Source organism: Ambystoma mexicanum, chromosome 1p (genome assembly GCF_040938575.1).
Source record: "Ambystoma mexicanum isolate Mex_15411 chromosome 1p, UKY_AmexF1_1, whole genome shotgun sequence".
Classification (NCBI taxonomy): domain Eukaryota; kingdom Metazoa; phylum Chordata; class Amphibia; order Caudata; family Ambystomatidae; genus Ambystoma; species Ambystoma mexicanum.
In genome coordinates, this window is record NC_090921.1 from 226,168,669 (window position 1) to 226,192,809 (window position 24,141).

General features: G+C 47.6%; 1 protein-coding gene across 1 annotated transcript in view; it reads left to right on the forward strand.

Annotated features, from left to right (window-relative positions):
* Positions 1 to 24,141, forward strand: part of LOC138568202 (NXPE family member 3-like) — a 237,988-nt gene that overhangs the window by 48,245 nt on the left and 165,602 nt on the right. Inside the window, exon 2 of the mRNA XM_069646428.1 lies at positions 13,289 to 13,362. Coding sequence (XP_069502529.1) covers positions 13,289 to 13,362 — 74 coding nt within the window. The remainder of the gene's footprint in view (positions 1 to 13,288; positions 13,363 to 24,141) is intronic.

Sequence of the window (24,141 nt, forward strand, 5' to 3'; positions counted from 1 at the left end):
TAATTGCCATATCCTTCACACATTGGCACGTCAGTGAAGTGCATATTAGGGATTCTCTTCTAGGAATAGCAGCTCAATGAAGCTCAGGCTGTGTGGAACAAAGCCGGTGTTTGTTCATGTGGCACACATTGAGGGCGTTTGGGATTCTGTCATTGGTGAACAATTTGTCCCTGTGTATTGATGCCATGACATTGTCACATGGCCAGCAGGCACTCACTTTTACATTGACTTGTTTCATGTGTATGTTGAGAGATGGTTGCGGACAGCTAATCTGTTTGCCCAGCTGACACAATCATGGATGTGGGCCTGGTGAATGCATTCATTTTTGCCTGCAGGATACATGTTCCAGTGGATATTCTGGCTGGTGTCATTACACGGCAGTCAAGGTGGACAACACACATTCAATGGAGTGCTGATGTATCACAATGTCAGGCTTCATCATGCAGGTGATGTCCCATATGGAGGGGGCTGTCTGCAGGGTGGGGTCACGGGTGATGGGGTGTCCCATGTGGATGGGGCTGCCTGCAGGGTGGGGTCATGGGTGATGGGGGCTTGGTTACTGCCATGGTGAGGCTGCTGCCTGCAGGGTGTTGTCACTGGTGAGGGAGGCTGGAGTGTCCCATGTGAAGGGGGCTGGCTACAGGCTTGGGTCACGGGTGATGGGGGGGCTGGCTTCTGCCATGTGGAGGGGGCTGCCTGCAGGGTGGGGTCATAGGTAATGGGGGCTAAGGTGTCCCATATGTAGGGGGCTGCCTGCAGGGTGGAGTCATGGGTGATGGGGGCTCGGGTGGGGGCGGTCCCATGGTGAGGGGGCTGCCTGCCGGGTGGTGTCACGGGTGTTGGGGGCTGGGTTCTGCCATGTGGAGGGGGCTGCCTGCAGGGTGGGGGGTCACAGGAGAAGAGGGCTGGTTTCTGCCATGGTGAGGGGGGTGACTGCAGGGTGGTGTCATGGGTCATGGGGGCTTGTTTGTGGCATGGTGAGGGGCTGCCTGCAGGGTGGTGCCACAGGTAATGGGGGTTGGGGTGTCCCATGTGAAGGGGGCTGCCTGCAGGGTGGGGTCACGGGTGATGGGGGCTGGGTTCTGCCATGATGAGGGATCTGCCTGCAGGGTGGTGTCATGGGGGATGGGGGTTGGGGTGTCCCATATGGAGGGGGCTGCCTGCAGGGTGGCGTCACAGGTGATGGGGGCTGGGGTGTCTCATGTGAAGGGGGCTGCCTGCAGGGTGATGTCACAGGTGATGGGGGCTGGGTTCTGCCATGATGAGGGTTCTGCCTGCAGGGTGGTGTCATGGGGGATGGGGGCTGGGGTGTCCCATATGGAGGGGGCTGCCTGCAGGGTGGGGTCACAGGTGATGGGGCTGGGGTGGGTGTGTCCCATGGTGAGGGGGATGCCTGCAGGGTGGTGTCAAGGGTGATGGGTGCTGGGTTCTGCCATGTGGAGGGGGCTGCCTGCAGGGTGGGGTCACAGGAGATGGGGGCTGGGTTCTGCCATGGTGGGGGGGGGGTGGGGTGATGGGGCTTGGTTCTGCCATGGTGAGGGGGCTGCCTGCAGAGTGGTGTCACGGGTGATGGGGGCTCGGGTGTCCCATGTGGAGGGGGCTGTCTGCAGGGTGGGGGGTCACAGGAGAAGAGGGCTGGTTTCTGCCATGGTGAGGGGGGTGACTGCAGGGTGTTGTCATGGGTGATGGGGGCTTGTTTGTGGCATGGTGAGGGGCTGCCTGCAGGGTGGTGTCACAGGTGATGGGGGTTGAGGTTTCCCATGTGGAGAGGCCTGCCTGCAGCGTGGCGTCACGGGTGATGGGGGCTGGGGTGTCTCATGTGAAGGGGGCTGCCTGCAGCGTGGGGTCACGGGTGATGGGGGCTGGGTTCTGCCATGATGAGGGGTCTGCCTGCAGGGTGGTGTCATGGGGGAGGGGGGTTGGGGTGTCCCATATGGAGGGGGCTGCCTGCAGGGTGGCGTCACAGGTGATGGGGGCTGGGGTGTCTCATTTGAAGGGGGATGCCTGCAGGGTGATGTCACAGGTGATGGGGGCTGGGTTCTGCCATGATGAGGGTTCTGCCTGCAGGGTGGTGTCATGGGGGATGGGGGCTGGATTCTGCCATGGTAAGGGGGCTACCTGCAGGGTGGTGTCACGTGTAATGGGGCTAGGGTGTCCCATATGGAGGGGGCTGCCTGCAGGGTGGGGTCACAGGTGATGGGGCTGGGGTGGGGTTGTTCCATTGTGAGGGGGATGCCTGCAGGGTGGTGTCAAGGGTGATGGGGGCTGGGTTCTGCCATGTGGAGGGGGCTGCCTGCAGGGTGGGGTCACAGGAGATGGGGGCTGGGTTCTGCCATGGTGGGGGGGATGGGGTGATGGGGCTTGGTTCTGCCATGGTGAGGGGGCTGCCTGCAGAGTGGTGTCACGGGTGATGGGGGCTCGGGTGTCCCATGTGGAGGGGGCTGTCTGCAGGGTGGCGTCACAGGTGATGGGGGCTGGGGTGTCTCATGTGAAGGGGGCTGCCTGCAGGGTGATGTCACAGGTGATGGGGGCTGGGTTCTGCCATGATGAGGGTTCTGCCTGCAGGGTGGTGTCATGGGGGATGGGGGCTGGATTCTGCCATGGTAAGGGGGCTACCTGCAGGGTGGTGTCACGTGTAATGGGGCTGGGGTGTCCCATATGGAGGGGGCTGCCTGCAGGGTGGGGTCACCGGTGATGGGGCTGGGGTGGGGGTGTCCCATGATGAGGGGGATGCCTGCAGGGTGGTGTCAAGGGTGATGGGGGCTAGGGTGTCTCATGTGAAGGGGGCTGCCTGCAGGGTGGGGTCACGGGTGATGGGGGCTGGGTTCTGCCATGAAGAGGGGTCTGCCTGCAGGGTGGTGTCATGGGGGATGGGGACTGGGTTCTGCCATGGTAAGGGGGCTACCTGCAGGGTGGTGTCACGTGTAATGGGGGCTGGTGTGTCCCATATGGAGGGGGCTGCCTGCAGGGTGGTGTCAAGGGTGATGGGGGCTGGGTTCTGCCCTGTGGAGGGGGCTGCCTGCAGGGTGGGGTCACAGGAGATGGGGGATGGGTTCTGCCATGGTGGGGGGATGGGGTGATGGGGCTTGGTTCTGCCATGGTGAGGGGGCTGCCTGCAGAGTGGTGTCACGGGTGATGGGGGCTCGGGTGTCCCATGTGGAGGGGGCTGTCTGCAGGGTGGTGTCACGGGTGATGGGGGCTAGGGTGTCTCATGTGAAGGGGGCTGCCTGCAGGGTGGGGTCATGGGTGATGGGGCGCTGGCTTCTGCCATAATGAGGGGTCTGCCTGCAGGGTGGTGTCACGGGGGATGAGGGCTGGGTTCTGTCATGGTGAGGGGGCTAACTGCAGGGTGGTGCAGGGTGGTGATGGGGGCTGGGGTGTTCAATGGGAAGGAGGCTGCTTGCAGGGTGGGGTCACGGGTGATGGGGGCTGGGTTCTGCCATGGTGAGGGGGCTGCCTGCAGGGAGGTATCACGGGTGATGGGGCTGCGTTCTGCCACGGTGAGGGGGCTGCCTGCAGGGTGGGGTCACGGGTGATGGGGGCTGGAGTGTCCCATGTGAAGAGGGCTGCCAGCAGGGTGGGGTCACGGGTGATGGGGGCTGGGGTGTCCCATGTGACAGGGGCTGCCTGTAGGGTGGGGTCACGGGTGATGTGGCTGGGGTGGGGGTGTCCCATGTGGAGGGGGCTGCCTGCAGGGTAGGGTCACGAGTGATGGGTGCTGGGATGTCACATGTGGAGGGGGGTGCCTGCAAGGTAGGGTCATGAGTGATGGGTGCTGGGGTGTCCCATGTGAAGGGGGGTGCCTGCAGAGTGGGGTCATGGTTAATGGGGGCTGGGGTGTCCCATGTGTAGGGGGCTGCCTGCAGGGTGGGGTCGCGAATGATGAGTGCTGGGGTGACCCGTCCTGAGGGGGCTGCATGCAGCGAGAGTGTTGGGGCGCCATTTGGCTGGTGATGGGATAGGCCTTGCATGGGAGGGCATGCATTTTCTAGGGGTGCGCATGGGGTTCATGGGGTGTTACCGCATGATTATGCTGGGGTGCGGCTGGGTATTGCAAGGTGTTTTCACGTGATTATGCTGCAGTGTGGACAGGGATCGCGGGGTATTTTGTGCGATTAAGCTGGGGGAGCTGTATGCTGGCCCAGGAATGGCGTGGAAGATTGTGCTGTGTTAGGCATTTCACTTGCTTTTTACTGTTTCGTGGGGGTGTGTTGGGGGTGGATCGTGCCCAGCTTGCTGTAACTTGCGCCACGGCTACTGATGCCTCGGGAAATCCATCAATACATGTGCCCTTGCGCCTTTTATATGCAGATTCTATGAATCGGGCCCTATGCCATGGTCTAACGCTCTTCTGGTGTGCTCCCATTAAAGCCTCCAACTTTGCGAGACACACTCTTTTCAACTTACTCAGATCCTTCCTCACCTTCCATGAAGGACCATCACGCTGAATGGTCCTCCATGCAAAATCACTCTCTCTAAATACCTGCTACTCAGGGGCGCCAAGTATGCAGGTGCTCCATGGCCCGGGCACCCACCCTGGAAAGGCCAATTTCCTGAAAATCCCTATACTTACAATGGTTTTTTTTTATGCTCTCCCCACTCTTTGCTCTTGCCGGGAAAATCAAATGTCTATGGCCCCACTCCAACTTTACTATAAAAATATGTATATGCTCTTGCCCCTGCTACCTCGTTGGGTGTTTCGCACTGCACTCCTACTGCTTTCTCTCCCTTTCCTTACTTGACCGACTCAACTTGAATACCTCCACCAAAAAAGCCATTTTCTTCAGTGGAGCTCTTCAAAAAGATTGCTCAAATGCCACCAGCTAGCGATAGAAGTGCCACCCAAGCTCCCTCCACCCTCCAATCCAACTAACTGCTCAACTAACCTAATGCATATGATGCCCTCGTGAGTAGACTATGTTTTTTTAAAATATGTAAACAATGGTCTCATTGGCTTTCTGTAGGTTCTCGAACAGTATGAAATCCTACAAACAAGAAATGAGTGAAAACTACCTAGGGGCAGGAGGGAAAGGGGAACGATGATGGAGAGTACAGGTAAAATAAGCACAAGAAGTAGATTAGTCAGACACACATTACACATTTTGACTCATTTTTTTTAGATGACAAATTCCTATGTGCGTTGTCTCTATCATGGAAAGAAATGCCATTGCCATTGTTTTGGGTTTGAGCACTGAGTAAGAGACGCTAAAAAACAGTAGGGTTTTTGCATTCTTTTGTACTCAATGGTAATTGACACCTTGAGTCTTCTCTGGCTGGAGTTGGTTGTTACATGGCCCTGTCTCTTTAAGACAGGGCTCCACGAGAAGGTCACGTGGTTGTGTGACGTGTAAGGTGGGAGGAGAGAGAAAGGAAGAGTTAGTGTTTGTTTGGAAAGTGAATAAAGAAGACGTGATTTATAAAGCTGGTGTGCGTCCTTCTTTGTACGCGGCCTTTACAGCCAACAACTGGCAACAAGGCGCATTCCCCGCACACCAGCGTCCTACTCCAGCAAACGCCAGCAATCCTGCTGTGCGTACTCCAACAACCCCAGCGTTCCCGCTGTGCAGCTGCGCCAGCCGGATCCCGGGCCTCGCTTCCTCTCCGCCTCCTACTACTGATAGGGGCTGCGGTGGAATCCCCACCAGCCTCGTGGAGGAGCCGATCCCGGAGCCCTCCTCCTCTCGCCTCCTGCCTCCATAGCAACTACCCATATGTGGCCCGGACGCCGTCCCATTTGCAGGGTGATAATCTGCCAGCAGCTGGAGCCGCGCAGGGCCTAGGATTCACACCTATGTTGCTCTGCATTGTCTTGCTTCCAAGCCAAACCCGAGCTACCCTCCCGGCCCACCCTAGAGTTTTATTTTCCATATCATTCTTTCTCTGAGCAAGCGGAATGCCACGGCCTTCATGCCACCAGGGAAGTGACCATCAACAAACACATAGGGCGTGATTTTACTGGAAATGGTAATTGCATGAAGGGGACTGCTAACGTAAGCACGGATGTGCAGTTGGGTCTGATTCATTTGTAAAACAGCGCAAAACCAAAGTGTGGAACGAGATAGAATGGCCTTTAAGCTCCCTGGTGGAAAACCAGCCAGGTGCAGCTGGAGGAGCAATTGGACAGAGGTGACTGGTGACTTTGAAAGGTGGCCAGGTGCAAATTTAGCATGGCGAATTTACAAAATGAGCGAGTGCAGCGAGCGGTCCCAACCCACATTAAGGGGGGTACGGGTGGTTTACCCCCGAGAAATGTTTGGAAAAATAGCTTTCAAAATGTACTATTTACTACCCAAACTCACACAAACATGCCCGAAGTAGCATTAGGTTTTACATACTAATGATGGTACATTATTCTTACTTGTGCAAGTGTATTTTGCAGCAGCTTCTATTGAGAATAGCTGGTAACTGCTGAACCCATATGCATGCATTGGTATTGGCCGAAACCCAAACCCTCTCCCTTAATGATAGGCTCACAACATGTGTCAAGTGTTGGCAATAAAAGGGCGTAGGATTTTATTGTACAGATGAGTTATGGCAAATGCACAATATCACATATCATGATGGTATCATACTTTTGGGCACCGGGTCCTGAGGTTACCCCCTCTGAACCCGTGCCGCCTTCTTGTGTCCCACGACTTGTTATGGGCACCGTACAGTGCCTTGTACTCCTTTTTGTTCTTCTCCCCTTTTTGTACGGTGGGCGGGTTCTGTGGTAAAGAAGCAAGAAGATTTGGAAGACACTGAGTAAACCGTGAACCTCCTGTTTGATTGGGTCCCCGTTCAGGGTGCATAAACAGATTGTGTTTATTCTGAGCATGCTGCTCATCTTTATAGGACCCAGGGAGACCCTGGGTCTTTGTTGTGTATGTGGTGGGGGCTGCTTTTGTCGCAACCCCCAGCCGGATAGCCGACTGTCTGGCCCCCTGGTGGGGGCATATCTTTTGAGCCTGGGCCCTGCCTGATGGTTGTTTTCCTTATGGTGCATAGCACCTTGCTGTTTGGAAGAAGGGTGAGATGACTGTTCGCACCTTACCCTTCCGTGGCTTTGTGCTGCCGAGACTGCGTGTCTCTGTAGCTGGGAGGAGGAGAGGAGCAGGCACAAAGAAAGTTGGGGCTGCCCCTCTCTCAGCTGCCGATGGTAACACCAGTTACCCTGCCTCGCTTGTGGGATGCCCATGCAGCATTGTCCATATTGTGTTGTATGCATAAAGAAATTAATTATATAAATATCCAGTAATGCCAGGAAAGGCCATATGCAAATCGGGCTCTTGGCAGCGTATTTCCTGCAGTTTAGAAAGAGTTTACATCTGACTGAGTTTAGGGTACAATAATGGTAAGGGGCGGAGAGGCAGAGAGAGACCCAGTCACATTCCTCTTTGTACTTCACCATTTTACATTGAAAGCATCGCCGTCTTCATCATTCATCCGTCACAGGCTCTGCTAGGACAAGGACAGTTATATATCTCTGCCGGGCACTGCTTGACAGCCCTGCTAAGCAGATTCCTGAGTGGCAAGCCAAGCTCAGACCTGCTCCAGTTAAGAGCAGTGTCAGCCATTGTGATGCCTTGCTTTTTTGTGGTTAATAATTTTAGTAAAAGTTAAAGGGAAATAAGAATTCCACATCTGCTAACGTTCCAAATAAACATAACAACCGAGACCAGCCACTGGATTCACTTAAAGCACGTTGTGTGCCACACTGTTCAAGCATGACTCAAAATTACTTGATTGTGACGTGTTTTACTTTTTAACCTGTATTGCTCCCACAACCAGAATTCTCATTCTTTTGGCAATGTGCATCTTCTTCTTTTTTTGTTTTTGTTTGAGAAATGTTTTTTTAAAGCAGAAAGCATATAAACTTTACAGCGGATATTTTGAGGCACAATTATGATAAGAGACTTTTAACAGTTTTAAAATACCAGTTAAAATATATGAAGGCCAAGTATAACGATGACGACTGCATATATGAATTTTTGAATAGGTATATGAGCATGACAAACAATGGGACAAGAACAACAAATGGAGAAAACGAACATGTACAGAAGGGAGTGGAAGGAGATGCAAAGAAACTTCACTTTATTCATTAGTTGGTGGCATCTTTAGGTAGGAATTTTAGAAAACACTGCTACTTCAACACATGCTTTAATAATACAGAAGGAGAGTACGTTGCATCTTTCCAACCTATGTATGTTACAAATGGAGTTGAAGGCGATTGAAATGTTGCCTATTAGACGTTATGGTTTGAACTGCCACTATCATGAACAGGTCAAACAAATAACATTCATTTTTATCGAAAGCACGTTGTAGTATTGCACTACCCAGAAAAAAGATTGTAAAACAGAAGTCATGTTGCAAGTTGAAAATAAGCTTAAATGTATTCCACACATTTTTCCAGAATAATTGAACATTGTCGCATTCAATAAACATATGTTTAAACGAGCATTGAGTATGACAGCAACTCCAGCAACTATGATTCTGTGCAGCATCGCCTTTACATAGTGAGAGAGGAGTGATGAAAGCTGCATAGGGAAAGAAGTATAAAGTTTGGAGAAGGCTGGCTGACGTGGTTACTTAAGAGATATTCTTCCACACAAGAGGCCAATGTAGTTAACTGTCCAGTAGAGCGCAGTCTTGCTTCCAAGCGACATGACAATCCCAAACAGAACCCGAGGAAGACACTTCTGAAAGCTCTTTATGGAACAAGGAGGCAGTAATGTTGGGATTTTGCATACATCACATTTTTTCCGCTTTGGTATCAATTGCTTTACATATTAATAGATTATAATTTTCCATAATGGCATCGATAATCGTCATATTGTTGCATGAATGGAATTTCACCGCGAATCCATTAAAGGTAACTGGTGCTCCCTGGACAAATAGCTGATTCAAATATTTAATGCTCAGAGAGAGCCATGGTTTCCAAAACAGAGATCTTTTATTAATGAAATAAGCCAAATATATTGTGAGGTAAATTGGGATGATTTTGCACGGATGGGAACATGTATGCTCTAAGATTACGGACAAATAAACTAACACAGTTGATGAATCTGTTTTTACCCTTGCTGATGTAACAATCAGCAAGAGTTAGGGGGGAAACCTTTGCTCTCTCAACAAGCAGCCATTTTGGTGCAATGGTATAATCTACATGAGTAAACCACAACTACGTCTGCCTTAAAACAAAGGCCATAAAGCATATTATTCAATCCGGGAATCCAACGCAACCATAGACACACATTTAAGTTCATATAAAGATATTCTGCACTTTTTTTCTCCCCAAAGGAATGTATCTAGGCAGGAATCTATAGACTAAAAGAAGAATGAGGAAAGGGGTATTGGTAACATTTACAGAAGATATACAATGATTGGGGAGATCAACATTTTCATAGATTCTAAACTACACCCACCAGGATAAATAAAGGGGGACCACAAGTCGGTTAACTCCCTTATTCTAGAGAGTAGAGCCATAGTGTTCTGTTTAGTGATATCCTTAATGGATGAGGAAATGTGAACACCAAGATATTTGATGCCTTTAGGACATCATTTTATACCCAAGGTTTCAATATGATACCTAGTACAATGTATATTGAGAGGTAACATTTCTGATTCATCGGTATTTAGCTTATAGCCTGAAGCCAGTGAGAATTGCAAAATAGTGCCCAACAGGTGTTGTATACTAATATGTGGATTTTTTAAAAGCAATAGTACATCATCAGCATAAGCTGCAGTTTTGACTTTTATACTTCTGCACTCAATACCCAGTATAATATTTACCTGTCTAATTGCCTCTAAAAAAGGTTTCAAAGCTAAAATAAACAAAAGCAGAGAAAGAGGGCAACCTTGGCATGTATCTCTAAATAATGGCAAGTACGGGGACATTTGTCCATTAATAAAGTCTGCAGTTTTAGGATTAGAGTATAGTACACCAATCATGGGAAGGAAAGGAGTATTGATACCAAGCCATCTAAGGATATCAAACATTTAATCCCATTCTACCCTATCAAATGGTTTTTCTGCATCCCATGCTACAGCAGCGCAGGGGTCTTTCTATTTGTGGATAGTTTTTAAACATCCAAAAATAGTCTAAAACTAGAAGAACATAGTCTACCTTTAACATTATCTACTTGATAATTCTTTAGTAACTTAGGTAGAAAGGGGAGGAGTCTATTCATTAGGATCTTGCTGAAGATTTTACATTCAGTGTTGATGAGGTAAATTGGCCTATAACTCTGGGGAAGTTCAGGATCTTTATTAGGCTTGAGGAAACTATTAGCATGGCTTCAGAGAATGATCCCTGTGACTTTTTGATTGTTTTGAAGTGAGAGAAAAGTTCATTAAGTTTGGGAACCAATAGATTATTGAAGTGAGCAAGAAAATCAACAGGGAAGCCATCTGGACCCGGGGCTTTACCTTTTTTGATGTCCTTTATGGCTCTATGAATATCAGAGATAGAGATGGGGGTATTTAATGTTTGAAGATCAACACTTGGATACGCAACATGAGGTACATGTAGAAGAAAGACTTGAATATGAGTATTATTAGGAGGAGCATCCGATGTGAATACATTCTGGTAACATTTAGAAAAAATGTGGAGGATTTCTTTATCTGAAAATGTCCTATTACCAGCCTGATCCATAATGACCGCAATTGTCTTTTTCTTTTTTAAGTTTATAGTATGATGCCAAAGATTTACTTGATTTGTTGGAAAATTGATATATTTTCGCTTTATATTTTAGAAGATTTATATATGAGTATTGTGTGACAATTTTGTTATATTGCACTCTAAGCTTCATAATATTATTATGAGTAAGCATAGAGTTGATATGCGTGTAATGAGATTTAAGAGATTTGAGTTATTAAAGAATATTATCGGATTCTTTTTAAAGCTTTTTCTTTTTATTGGCAACACAAGATATAATATGACCTCTCAGTACTGCTTTATAGCAATCCCAAAAATTGGCTTTCTTGAATTTTGTTCTCTGAGAAGAAATTGTTATGCTTTTGAGTAATGAAGGCTGTAAATGGCTCATCTTTCATGAAGGCTGAATTGAATCTCCATCTATTGGAGTTGTGAGCATTCTGTGGAGTTGTAAGTTGGATGTGGACTGGCGCATGGTCCGAAAGAGCGATATATTCAATTTGGGCATCCACATTAAAGTTGCCCATGGTTTTGGAAATTAATTGATATTTTATTTCTATCGCGCTCATACACAAGTGTTTCAGAGCGCGACAAGGCAAGGGAGGGGAACAGGGGAGAACAAAACAGCGATCTTACTAGGCCCAGTGACATTGAGAACGCTCAAGTGCATGGGAGAGGGGGAGGGAAAAGTGCATGGAAGGTCTTGAGGTGCTTCCGGAACCGGAGATGGTTCTCCTCAAGTTTTCGAGTGGCAGGGAGACTGTTCCAGAGGGAGGCCCCAGCCGAAGACAAATATCTACCCCCAGCTTGTTTCTTTGAAAAACGACTGACCTTGAGGGAGTTAGAGGTAGAGGAGCAAAGAGCTTGAGAGGTGTGGTATTTGCTGAGGGATAGCTGAAGGTATTTTGGACCCAGGCCCCAGACAGCCTTGTGGACAATTCAGAGGGTTTTGAATGTAATCATTGCATCCATTGAGAGCCAATTGAGAGATTTCAAAACTAGAGAGATACGATCCCAGGGTTTGAGGCCAAGGACAAGTCTCGCAGTCCTGTTCTATATTAGTTGCAGAGGGCGGAGAGTAGAGGCAGGTAGATTTAGAAAGAGGCTGTTACAATAGTTCAAGCTAGAGAGGACCAGATCTTGGGAAACCATGAGCTTCTGGGGGAAGGAGAGGAAAGGTGGAATACCTGTGAGGGGTGCAGTAGGAAATGTGACTTTTTAGAGACCTCGGAGATGTGGGCGGAGAAGGAAAGGGTGGAGTCAAAGATGACCAGAGGTTCTTAGCCTCGTAGGTGGGGGCAGGAGGAGGGCCAAGGGAGGCCGGCCAGAGAGTGAGGGGAAAGGATGGTGAAGGTGTGCCGATGAGGAGGATCTCCATCTTGCTGGCATTCAGACAACGATCATTGGCGGCACACCAATCTTGAATGGCAGTTAGGCAATCAGAGATGAGAAAGGGAGAGGAGGTGGCAGAGGGCAGCCTGAAAATGAGTTGTGTTATCAGCGTAGCACTGGAAATTTGAGCAGAAAGTGGCAATGCAGTGGGCGAGAGTTGCCAGGTATTGGTTGAAAAGCCAGGGCGAGAGGTTAGACCCCTGCGGAACACCCCAGGTAGAGAGGAAGATAGATGAAAGGAAGGACCCAAGTTGGACCTGGGAGGGTTGATCTCAGAGGAAAGAGGTCAGCCAGACCAGAGCCTGATTAGTGATACCCGGGTTTTCATGGAGACGTTTGAGCAGGCTGGTATGGCTGACCGTGTCGAAGGCAGAAGAGAGATCGAGGAGGATGAGGACAGAGGGAATGTTAGAGTAAAGGTTGGAGAGCAGATCTTCACGGATGTTCAGGAGAGAAGTTTCCATGCTTCTGGCAGCTCTGAAGCCAGACTGGTGGTCATGGAGACAGCCAACAGAATTGGAATGAAGGTTAAGCTGAGAGATAGCAAACTTTTCCAGGAGTTTGCCCAGAAAGGGAGTAATGGAAATTGGGCGATAGTTAGCTGGACAAGAAGGATCAGATGTGGGTTTCCTGAGAAGAGGATTCACAAACGAGTGCTTTCGAGTAGAAGGGGAGGATCCCGAGGCAAAGGAGTGGTTGCAAAAATCAGCAAGGGCTATTTAACTCCTCAAGTCGGCTGAGCAAAACAGGGAAAAACTAGGAACTGAGTCAACGGAAGCAATGCATGCTTTTATACTATCATCGTTGCCATGTCCGGACGCGGTAATGGTAACCGTTGAGGGACGTCAATGCCAATAATGCACAGTGCCCACTGGTGTTGAAAAATGTTCAGAGACTGCAAAGCAGGATACAAATATATCTAATATGAGGAATCCGTGGGAGGAACATCCATCAGCAAGAACATTACGAGGGGAAAGTAATTTGTTCACTGGTTTTAAATCTTTGATGAGCTGTATTTATTGTTGCTCTAAAGTATGAATTGTTTTGATGATGATGTCATTAATTCTGGTAACTACAGGGCACACACTCACTGTCATTCCAGTGGTGCGCCTCAGGAACAATATTAACATCCTTCATCATGTTAGCCAATGGCCATTGTCCAGCAGAGCACACATGTGAGCTTGACCACACACACTATCATTATTGTTCATTTCGATGCTCACATTGTGCGTTATAAATGATCTTTTTCTTTTTGACTTCTAGTTCTGTAACTAAACAGATCATAAAACCTGGACGGATCCAGACTCTTCATGTTCTCCCTGGGAACAGAAGCCTTGGTAAGTTGGAATCTACAACCATGCCACTAGACCAGATCAGGTTCAGTAATATGAGCCACCAGCTGCTAATCAAACATTGTCCTTCCAGGATACTGGCTTCTCTTTGACCAACCTCCTCAGATGCATCAGTTTTTAGGGGACCCTATTGAAGACAGCCAGTGGGATTTCAAGCACACTACCTTTGTTTGCACTAACATTTCTTCCCATGTGACAGACCACAACTTAATTACATTCAATATTGAGTCCAAACCTATCAGCCTCCCTCACAACATTGCCCCGGCTATGGCCACCCGTAACAAACGCAACATTACCTGCGATAGACTCCTCCCCCTCCTCCTTCCAGCTCTCAATGTTTGGGATCCCTCATGCTCTGACCCTACGGCCCTGGTCGACACATTCAACCGGGCCATGCTTACAGCCTTAGACACCATTGCACCCTCGAAACTGAGAAAATCTAAACCTCGAGCCCACCTAAACTCTTGGTTTACACCCCATCTCAGAGCACTACGCAAAGAAAAACGAATTGCAGAATCCCACTGGAGAAGCAATCACTCTCTAGCTAACAAATCACGCGTACTCCTGGCCACCCTTAACTACAAGGAAGCTATATTCCAGGCAAAAAAAGACACATACAACAAACGCATCGAGCAAGCCAAATCTAACACCAAAGAATTGTTTAAAATCCTAAAAGAACTTGAAACTCCTGTTACTCCACCTGACACATGTACCAAAGATAGCACCTGGTGCTCCAAAATCCAAGAAGCTCTCCTAGGTAAGATTGCCACTCTCCAAATTAAAATCAACAACAAACAATCTAGCCTTCAATCCAACCCTCTACAGATCCCTATACCTACCATAAACCTCTCTATCACAGACTCTCTGACTCCTTTTAGCTTCTCTCCACTCTCCATTCTCGAAGTGGAAAAGATTATCACTAGCCTTAAACCGTCCAATTGTTAGGGTGACCTTTGTCCTGCACCTATTATTAAGGAAGCTGCTCACGACCTAGCACCATTCATCACTACGCTCATCAACTCCTCCTTTAGCTCTGGGATTGTACCGGACAATCTTAAGGATGCATGGGTCATCCCGCTTCTGAAAAAACCTACCCTGGATCCCAGCATACCCACAAACTACAGACCAATTACCACTGTACCTTTTTTACTAAAAATCCTTGACCGCGCGGCCTACCTACAAATTCAGGAATACCTTGAATCAAATAAACTTCTGGGACTCGGGCAATCAGGCTTCCGGCCTCGCCATGGCACTGAGACCGCCCTTATTGATTTAAAAACGCAGATCGAAGATCTCAAAGACAAAGGCAAACTGGCGTTATTACTTCTCCTGGACCTCTCTGCTGCTTTTGATCTTGTCAATCACAAAATTCTCTGCCATCACCTCAAATCAGCCGCACACTTCTCAGAAAATGCCGCCACTTGGATCAGATCCTTCCTGGATAATAGATCAATGCGCGTGTTCTCCCCACTTGCGGCCGCACCACCCGCTCCGGGCTCTTGTGGTGTGCCTCAAGGGTCCTGTGTCTCGCCCACGTTATATAACGTGTTTACCAAACCCCTTTTTGATATTTTGGACCATTTGGGCATCACGTATACCAATTACGCTGACGACACACAGATACTAATCCCCATCACAGGAGACTACACAACTGACTCCCTTGCCATCAACGCCATCTACCAGGTCATCCAAGCGTGGATGGCCCAACACGGCCTCTGCCTAAATGATGAAAAGACAGAGCTCCTCATTCTTGGTTCACCACAAAAACTCACTAAACTTGACCCTGCCTTCAAGTCTTTCACCATTGATGGAAACACCATCCCGATTGCTAAGGACACGAAAACCCTAGGGATTTACATCGACTCAACCCTATCCTTGACTAGACAATCCAACGCAGTCTCATCTGCAGCAGCGCATACTTGCAAGCTCATCACCGCCTGTCGCCCGTTCCTAACCACTGCCAACTGCGTAACCTTGGCCAGGACCCTTGTACTATCCAAGGTCGACTACTGTAATGCCCTCTATCTAGGTACTAATCTCCGCAACTTAAACAAGCTACAAATTGTCCAAAACAATGCGATCAGAGCGGCCCTTAACATTCCTAGGCGCCAGCATATATCTGACACCAGGCGCAACCTGCACTGGCTCTCTATCCCACATCGCATCTCCTTGAAGTCCTTGGCTCTCACACACAAATGCCTCCACAACCAAGCCCCTCGCTACCTGGCAAACAGATTCTCTTTCCACAATTCCACCAGACCTCGCAGAGCGGCCCAAGCCAACTGCCTTGACATCCCGCGTTTTAATCTCCAAAGATCTGGTGGAACCAGCTTCCCCATCCTGGCAGCCAAACTTTGGAACTCACTCCCCAATGACCTTAGAGCAGAACCTTCCTTCCTGAAATTCAAATACCTTACCAAAGCTTGGCTATCCGCCCAAGACTGCTAACACCAGCTTACTGCCCTACTTGCACTTTGACCTACTCTGCATCCCTTATTAACTATCCTGTAAATCACTGCCTTATCGATATTCGTTTGAATGTATATTTTGTAAATTTTGTAAATCTTCCTGTAATAATCCTGTAATACTCTGTCACATTGCCTTGTCATGCTTTCATCTTGTTGTAACTAAGTTAAGCGCCCGGTTGCCCCTGGGCCTGGTGCGCTATAGAAATAAATAAAATACTAAAAAAAAAATACATGTCATTCATGAACCTGTGCAAAATGTGCAAAACTGCATTCAGCTTAGAACCATCAAATTAAACAAGCATTGGCAAAGCCAGAAGATCTAGCTTGGTTTAGGAACATGCATTGCATAGTGTACAGATTACTTTTATTGGTGTAGAAGGGTATCTAGTTATTTTTTCGAATGCAATATTTCCGAAAGTCAAAGATCTTTGTGCATTGGTGTTCTGGGTATTTTTATCTGTGATGTATGAGAATATCTATAACTGACTGAGTGTATGCATGTTAGGGCGTGGTGCAGTTTTGCAGTGTTAGAATAGATAGAGCCCTCTAGTATGTCCACATATTATGCTCATATGCCAATTATGTGGGTAACTGCCCAAGTCCTGCCAGTACTTACACCATATGTCATGCATTGCAATAATATTGCAAAGTGGTATGTTGATTTGAAAAATATTGCGTTAATGCAGAGAAAGGATAGCTCAGGGGCAATGCGTTTGTCTTGAAAGCAAGACAACGCAGCGCAATACAGGTTCGAATCCCGATCCTGCCCTTAGAAACGACTTGCTGGCATTAATCGTGTTATAAAAGAACAATTATAAATATGATTGGAGGCAGTTGCACCATTCGTGGGGCAGAACCTACAAGAAGAGATTATTTCCCCGTTTGATGACCACCTAATTAGAAGACCAGAGGTGGAGGTCAAAGAAATAGAAGACAGCTTAGAAAAAGACGATGTGACTGTTGAGAAGAGTGTGCTGGAGGAACAGGAGGCAAATCAGAACGTTGTGCTGGAAGCTGCCGGGACCACACGTAGTGGCAGGGCAGAGACAGTGCTGAGATGCCAAGGCTTTCCCAGAACACTTCCGTGCTAAGAGACCAGAGAGACGCTGATGAATGCCAGGATGCCCAGTTCATAGATTGTTCAAAACAAATTCACATACCCAGAACATGCTAATGACAAGTGCAGAGAGTTGGAAAAAAGTGGGAGAAACTGTTCTATGAATGTCAGTGACAGGGTTGATGTGATTGACAGAGAAAGTCCTGAATACACTGTCAGGTAGAGACAGTGAGAGGCTGAGAGAATTGGGAGAGAATCTGAGGAGGAGGGCGCTCGAGGTCAAAAGAGAGCAGAGATCCAGATGGAGAATCCCTGGAGCATACTAAGGGAGAAGCAGGAGAATAATAGTCTTGTGAGGGTTTGGTTCAATCACTCCACAGAGCTGGGGCAGTGATGTTGACAAACTATAGTGAGCCAGAGTAGAATTGTGCATGTTTTGGTTTAGTCACTACAAAGATCTAGAGCAGTGGCACTGACCAAACTCAAGTGAGGCACAGAAAGATTGACTTGAGGGAGCAGTGGTTCAATCACTCCCAAGGCTTGTAGATTGCAGCTGATAAATTTGAGTGAACCAGAGAAACATTCCATATTCAGAGAGTTGATACAACTACTCTAGAGAAGAACTGCCTTGTGAAGGCTGGGGTTCAATCACTCTCTGGTGAACAAGCTAAGCAAAGTTTGAGAGTTGAGATTCCTGTACTCCACCAACTCAGTGCAGGAGCCTTGGTAAAGGCTATCAAATCAAAGAAGAGCTGTACCCTTGGACCTGTAGTCTGGGCATTCCAAAGCCTCAAGCCAGGAATGGTGACTGACCCAAGAAACAATGCTGATACAGTTCAAATAGGAAAAGACACTTATGCAGTGAGGCAGATTCACAAGCTTTCACAAATTTAAGAGACTATGATGCAAGACATTTTTATTTATAGAACATACAACGGTACTGAAGCTGACAAAAATTGAAGAAAATGGAGAGATTTGAAATCCAATTTGATGAGGTGACATCGCTGCCATCTTGATATATCATATGATATGATATGGCATTTGTAACGCGCCTATACACAAGTGTTTCAAGGCGCGACGAGGCAAGGTAGGAGGAACAGAGGGAAGACAGGCAGTGATCTTACTAGGTCAGATGTCATTCAGATCTCGCAAGTGCATTGGAAGGGGGAAAGGGAAAAGTGCGAGAGGGAAGGGAGAGGGGGAAGTGCAGTACATGGGATAGTAGAATAAATAGGATAATAGAAAGGCCAGATGGTGGCAAGTACAGGTGGGAGCAGACATAAGTGCTGGTAGGGGGACTGTAGGTATACAGAACAACAGTCCCCAGGTCGGGGTTTGCCAAGGAGGCAGTACAGGTGTGCAAATTGCGGGGCATGGGCCCGAGATCAGAAAGGGTGGCCAGGTAACCGGTGCAGTTTCAACCAGGAATTTAGCAGGGGAGAGAGGGGTGAGAAGGCAGAAGCAAAGAGGAAGGTTTTGAGGTGCTTCCAGGATCAGAGATGGTCAACCTCAAGTTTCAGGGATGCAGGAAGGCTGTTCCAGATGGAGGCCGCTGCCGAAGAGGGAGATCTACCACCAACTCGTTGCTTGGAGAAGCGACTGACCCTGAGGGAGTTGGAGGCGGATGAGCGAAGAGAAGGAAGATATTTGGGAAGAGAGAGTTGAAGGTATTGCGGCCCCAGGCCCCAGAAGGCCTTTTGGACAATGCCAAGGGTTTTGAACTTAATCCTCACAGCCACTAGGAGCCAGTGCAGCGATTTCAGTCCTGGAGAGATACGATCCCTGGGCATGAGGCCAAGGACAAGTCTAGCTGTCCTGTTCTGGATAGGTTGCAGAGGGCGGGGAGTAGAGGCAGGCAGATTTAGATAGAGGCTGTTACAATAGTCCAGTCTAGAGATAACCAGGGCTCTGGGGACGGTGAGCTTCTGAGGGAAGGAGAGAAAAGGGAGAATACCTCTGAGGAGATGTAGCTGGTAGTGTGACTTCTTAGAGACTTCAAAGATGTGAGGAGAGAAGGAGAGTGTGGAGTCTTCAAATGAACCATCCATGAAGCGACATCAACAGGCCCCATATACCAGCAGTATCTCCAAGCCAAGTCGCCGAGTCAACCAGCCCTATTTTGAAAAATCAGTAGTCCAGAAGTAGGACTCCCAGAATCCCCCTTTGCTCAGAGTCAAGTCCAGGACTATATCCAGGAAAGCCAACTGTGGATTTGGGATGTTAACCTGTCAACGGACCTAGGAAAAACGCAATATATCTCCCAAATTCCTCTCTTCTCCAGAAGGAAAATCAAGAATGTACAGATTTGGGGCCAGGAAGACATAAGCACCCCATATTTGTGGCTTCCACCCCCAAGTGTATTGTGTTCTTTATTGAGCACATCGAATACCCGAAAGTATCTTGGCGCTGTTGAGAGGCGGGTGTGAAGTGATTGTAAGGAGGATTATGTTTACGGAAGCCCAAAAAGATACCTTTTTCTGATGTTTATGCAAAGGCATTTCATTAATTTCTTTCCCAAGAGAAATTGCCATTACATTCTATAGTGTGGCTGCCTGAACAGAGAAGGAAAGGCCACCTTAATGTTCCCTGCTATAAGATGGAACGGTTACTAATCTTTCATTAGTTGTTCTCAAAGATCGATTGGGGATGTATTTAAATCTGGTTAACAGGGGGGTATCATTCGGTGTGTTCAAGCTTTTGAATACCAAACCTAAGCTTTTGAGCATGACACTTTTCTTTATTGGCAACCAGTGTAAGGTATGTAACTTGCGTAGTTGAATTCCTTAGGCTTTAGCAAAGTTCTGGCTGTTCTGTTCTGAATTCTCTGCAATCTGGTCATCCTCTTATTTGGTAATACCAAATAAATGCTATTATTGTAGTTCACTCTGGAGCTGATGAAATAGTTCATCACTATTAATAGGTGTGTAAAATGTCTTTTCCTTTTTTTTTTAAACTTGTATTTAAGGTTTGGTGCACAACACATCACAAGACTGAAAAATGGTTCAATAGGCATGGCAGTCAGCAGCAATGAATATTTTCCACGCCTAAAGCGCAGGCCAGTCTTGATTCTATTAAAGACAAGGAGGCGAGCATTAGGCTCTTCTTCTTTATTACTGTACCCACAGCAATTCAACTCAAATACGTTTTACTTTCTTTAAAACTTTGATAACACGTTTTAGCTTTCCCCCAGGTGATCTGGGGTTCTAAAAGACAAAACAGGGGTAGTAAAGTTTTGAAATACAACAAAAAAGTCCAAAAACTACAAATCCCCATGCTCCTCTGGGTTTATGTAGTCCTGTCTATCTCCTTTCCTCCAATCAGGCTATGGCCATATGTATAACCGTGTCCTCTCTCTAGTCCTCTTCCTCTTTCTTTGATCGTCAACCAATATAAGCGAACTAATCCAACAGTCAACTTTAACCAACTGGCATGAATTCCCATAGATCAACTTGTTGTAACATTGGCTGTGTGAACACTAAGGGCTCTCCTTCTTTGAGTGTACACTCCCACGTCCTTTTGCGTATAATCAGGTCGCTTTCTGATCTTCTCCTAAGGGGAAGAGAAAATTTATGATGAGGGTGGGTCTGTCATTTATCTAACTACATATTTACACAATATTTGTTCTATTTCATATTTAAATACATAGACATCACATTTTTATGACCCAATAGGGCGGGATATAATGCTCGCCTCCTTGTCTTTAATAGAATCAAGACTGGCCTGCGCTTTAGGCATGGATAATCTTCATTCTATGGTGAGAGAGGAGGCGAGTATTATGCTTCTTCAAAGCTATTAATCACTCTACTTGCTATCTGCGAAACAGGCTTAAAATAAAAGGTCTTGAATGTACACTCGTTAGACCAGTCAGCAGATTTCATGATATCTTGCAATGAGACGCCTGCTGCGAATGCCCTAGAGGCCATAGCTCCTCGTGCTGAGTGTGCGCCAAATTGAGATAAATCAACTCCTGCCCAGTGCATCACTTCCCTAACCCATCTAGCGATGGTGGCTGTCGCTACTGCATGGAAAGGTTTCCTACGCGCAACAGTTGAGTAACCCCTCTAGGTCTCAAATCAGCTGTGGCTGCTTCATAATCCTTAATGCATTGGGCTATGCATAGTTTAGTATTCTCTGGAAAGTATGGATATGAAATAACAGAGGAGTCTGATTTTGTTCTGTTTGCTACATTAAAGGCTACTCCCTCCGGGTAAAATATCTTTCTGTCAATGTCTTGATGTGGGCAAAATCTTCCTCGGGGCCAGCCCTTTGAGAGCAAAAAATACCCAATTCAGCCCAAAATACAGGTTCTATTGTGCTGAGCAGTGATCTCATGCTAGTGACAAATGACACCTTCAATAAGTTTTAGTATTTTATTCTAAACAGTGAATTTCATATACATTTGGGATTCAAGTTAGAGAAGATTACAAAGCATAAAACTTAGAGAAATGCAAAATATAGAGAAACATGGAACTTAGATAAACATAGAGAAATATAGAGAAACATAGAGAAATATAGAGAAACACAGTCTTACGCCCCTTGAATCAGCACTGGGAGACCCTGGCCCTCATAAGCTAGCTGTAACAAGCCCCGCTCAGAGGACAGCGCTGCTGGGTGCCGTCAGAGCTCCAAGTACCGGGCACTTGATCTTGCTCAAACCAAGTCCACAGGTCGATCTCCCACCCGAGTCATGTGAGCATGTATATTTTATAATCTCGTGCTGCCCGTCCGTGACGCACAGTTCCAGAACTTTCCCTGTGCAAAATATAGGCTGGCTCATGGAAAAAACCCAACTCTGTTAATTTCCACTGCTCCTTCTTCTGAGCCCCTCCCTGGCTCCCTGGAGCCCATCTGCCAAAGCTCAGGAATGTCTTATCAGTGCCTTCCCAGAGAAAAGGAGATTAGCTTGGGGCCATGCAGGGCTACCGTTAGTGAGGCAGAATATTCTAAGGGAAGCAGGGATGTATTAACCCCATCTGCAAGCTCTAAAAGGCATACACTCATAGCTTAGTGTTCATAGCGCTTAAGACTGGCTATCTAAGCGCTATATAGGTGCCATAATGTTCCAAACACTCCAATATTGTCTATTAGCTTACAGAGCTGGGGCCTTCGCCCTGCCTGTCTATCAACAATGCATAATGTGACCTATCACTCCTACTAGGCCTGCATATTCCTTGTAGCTCACTACTGCATAATGGAAGTGCTACAACAGACTACTGTCAGCATTTTTAGCACATACTTTGAACACACTATTGGCTTTCAGCGGCTACTGCTGTCATTTAAAGCCCTGATTGGCAAGGTTGCAATTTTGTGTATCACTACAGTCAACTTCCAGCGCCTTTACATCTGACACTCTTTTGCAAGCTATGAGACATAATAGCATGGCTAACTTCCCTGACAATTGGGATCGAGATAGCTCTCTGTTCTCTGGCCAGGATAGGAATAGTTGAAATACTACTTGCACATCCCAGAATACTTGGGCGGTTTACGCAACTTCACTCCTTTCAAAAGCCGGAGAAAGGCTGGGTGCTCTCCTATAGGGTATCCCTCTACTGAGTCGTGACCTGCTGATATCTCTGACCTGTAGACACCTATCGTCCTGTAAGAACAGCCCTCTTCAAATCTTTGGGCTAAGAAATTCTGCATGTGTACTAGAGGGGCTGAAACGCGATCAACACTGAGATTTGTGCAGAATGAGGACCAACGATTCCAAGCTGCACCATAGCTCCTGATTGTGGAAGGCGCCCATGAGTCTCTGATGCAGTCTGCAGCGATTTGTGAAATGCCCGGCAGTTGCCAGCATTGCCAGAAACCCTGCAAGCTAACAGGCGCAATGTCCTCTCTGCTATGAGCAGATGAGCTTGACCGTTCAGATCCTGAAGAATGTCCCCTCTGAGAGGAAGTATCCTCGGGAAATCCGTATAAAGTTCCATCACTACTGGAAACTACGGCTGGGATTTCCACATCGCAACTATGATCACTAGTTCTGCTTGCTCTCTTCTCGCTTTCGCTAATACTCTCGTCAGCATGATGAAGGGAGGGAAGGCGTAAAGCACTGGTCCCTCCCACGGTTGCAGGAATTCATCTGTCCCTGCTGCTTCCGGGTCTATCCTCCAACTGTAAAACTTCGGGACCTGTGCATTCAGTCTGGTAGCAAATAGATCTATTTCTATGGGTCCCCATAGGTGGTAGATCTGGACGAAGAGGTTTGGATGCAGCCTCCAGTCGCTGGAGTCTACCAGATATCGCGGATTCCAATCCGCTACTATGTTCTGCACTCCTGGCAGAAACTGATATGAGCTGCTGCAGACAATGATGCCAAAAATCCTTTGCCAATTCTGTCAACATCTTGGAGGATGTGCCGCCCAGCTTGTTTATTTACCAGACAGCCGAAATGTTATCCATCTTTAGAAGGACACAGCAGTTGGCTCGATCTTTGGTGAACGCCTTCACCGCAAAGGAACCCGCTAAGAGTTCCAGACAATGTATATGGAGGCGCAGCTCCTCCTGAGGCCATTTCCCTCCTGTCTCTATATTTCCGCATCGCACTCCCCAGCCTGCTCTGCTGGCATCTGATTCTATGACTAGGTCTGGGGTATCCCCGAAAATCGCTCTGCCATTCCAGGCTTCCATGTTCTCTAATCACCATTGTAGCTCTGTTATCGCTTCCTGATCTAGAGTAATGAATTGGTGGTAACCTAGCCCTCCTCTGAGGTGCCTGATCTTCAATCTCTCAAGGGCTCTGTAATGAAGAGGCCCCGGAAATATTGCTTGGATCGAAGCCGCGAGGAGGCCTACAATACCTGCAAGATTGCGCAGCGAAATCACTTTCTTCGTTATTACTACTCTGAGCTCTTTCCTTATCGCTCGTATTTTCATAGCTGGAAGCTCCAGCGAGGCCTTCTTGGTATCTATCACGAAACCCAGAAAATCTACTCTTTGCCCGGGCACAAGGCCTGATTTCTCTGTGTTTATAATAAAACCCAGGGATGATACTAGGTTTCCTACCCAGGCTGCTTGATCTCGTAACAAGGCTGTGCTCTGACCCAAAATCAATATATTGTCCAGGTAAATAATCATTCTTATGCCTGTTTCGCGGATGGCTGCTGCTACTGGTCTCATAATCTTGGTAAAGGGGCCCATGGTGCCGAAGCTAGGCCGAAGGGGAGGTATGTAAACCTCCACAGTTCTGAGCCCCACCTGAAGCGGATGTACTTTCGGTGTTCCACTACTATGGGATGG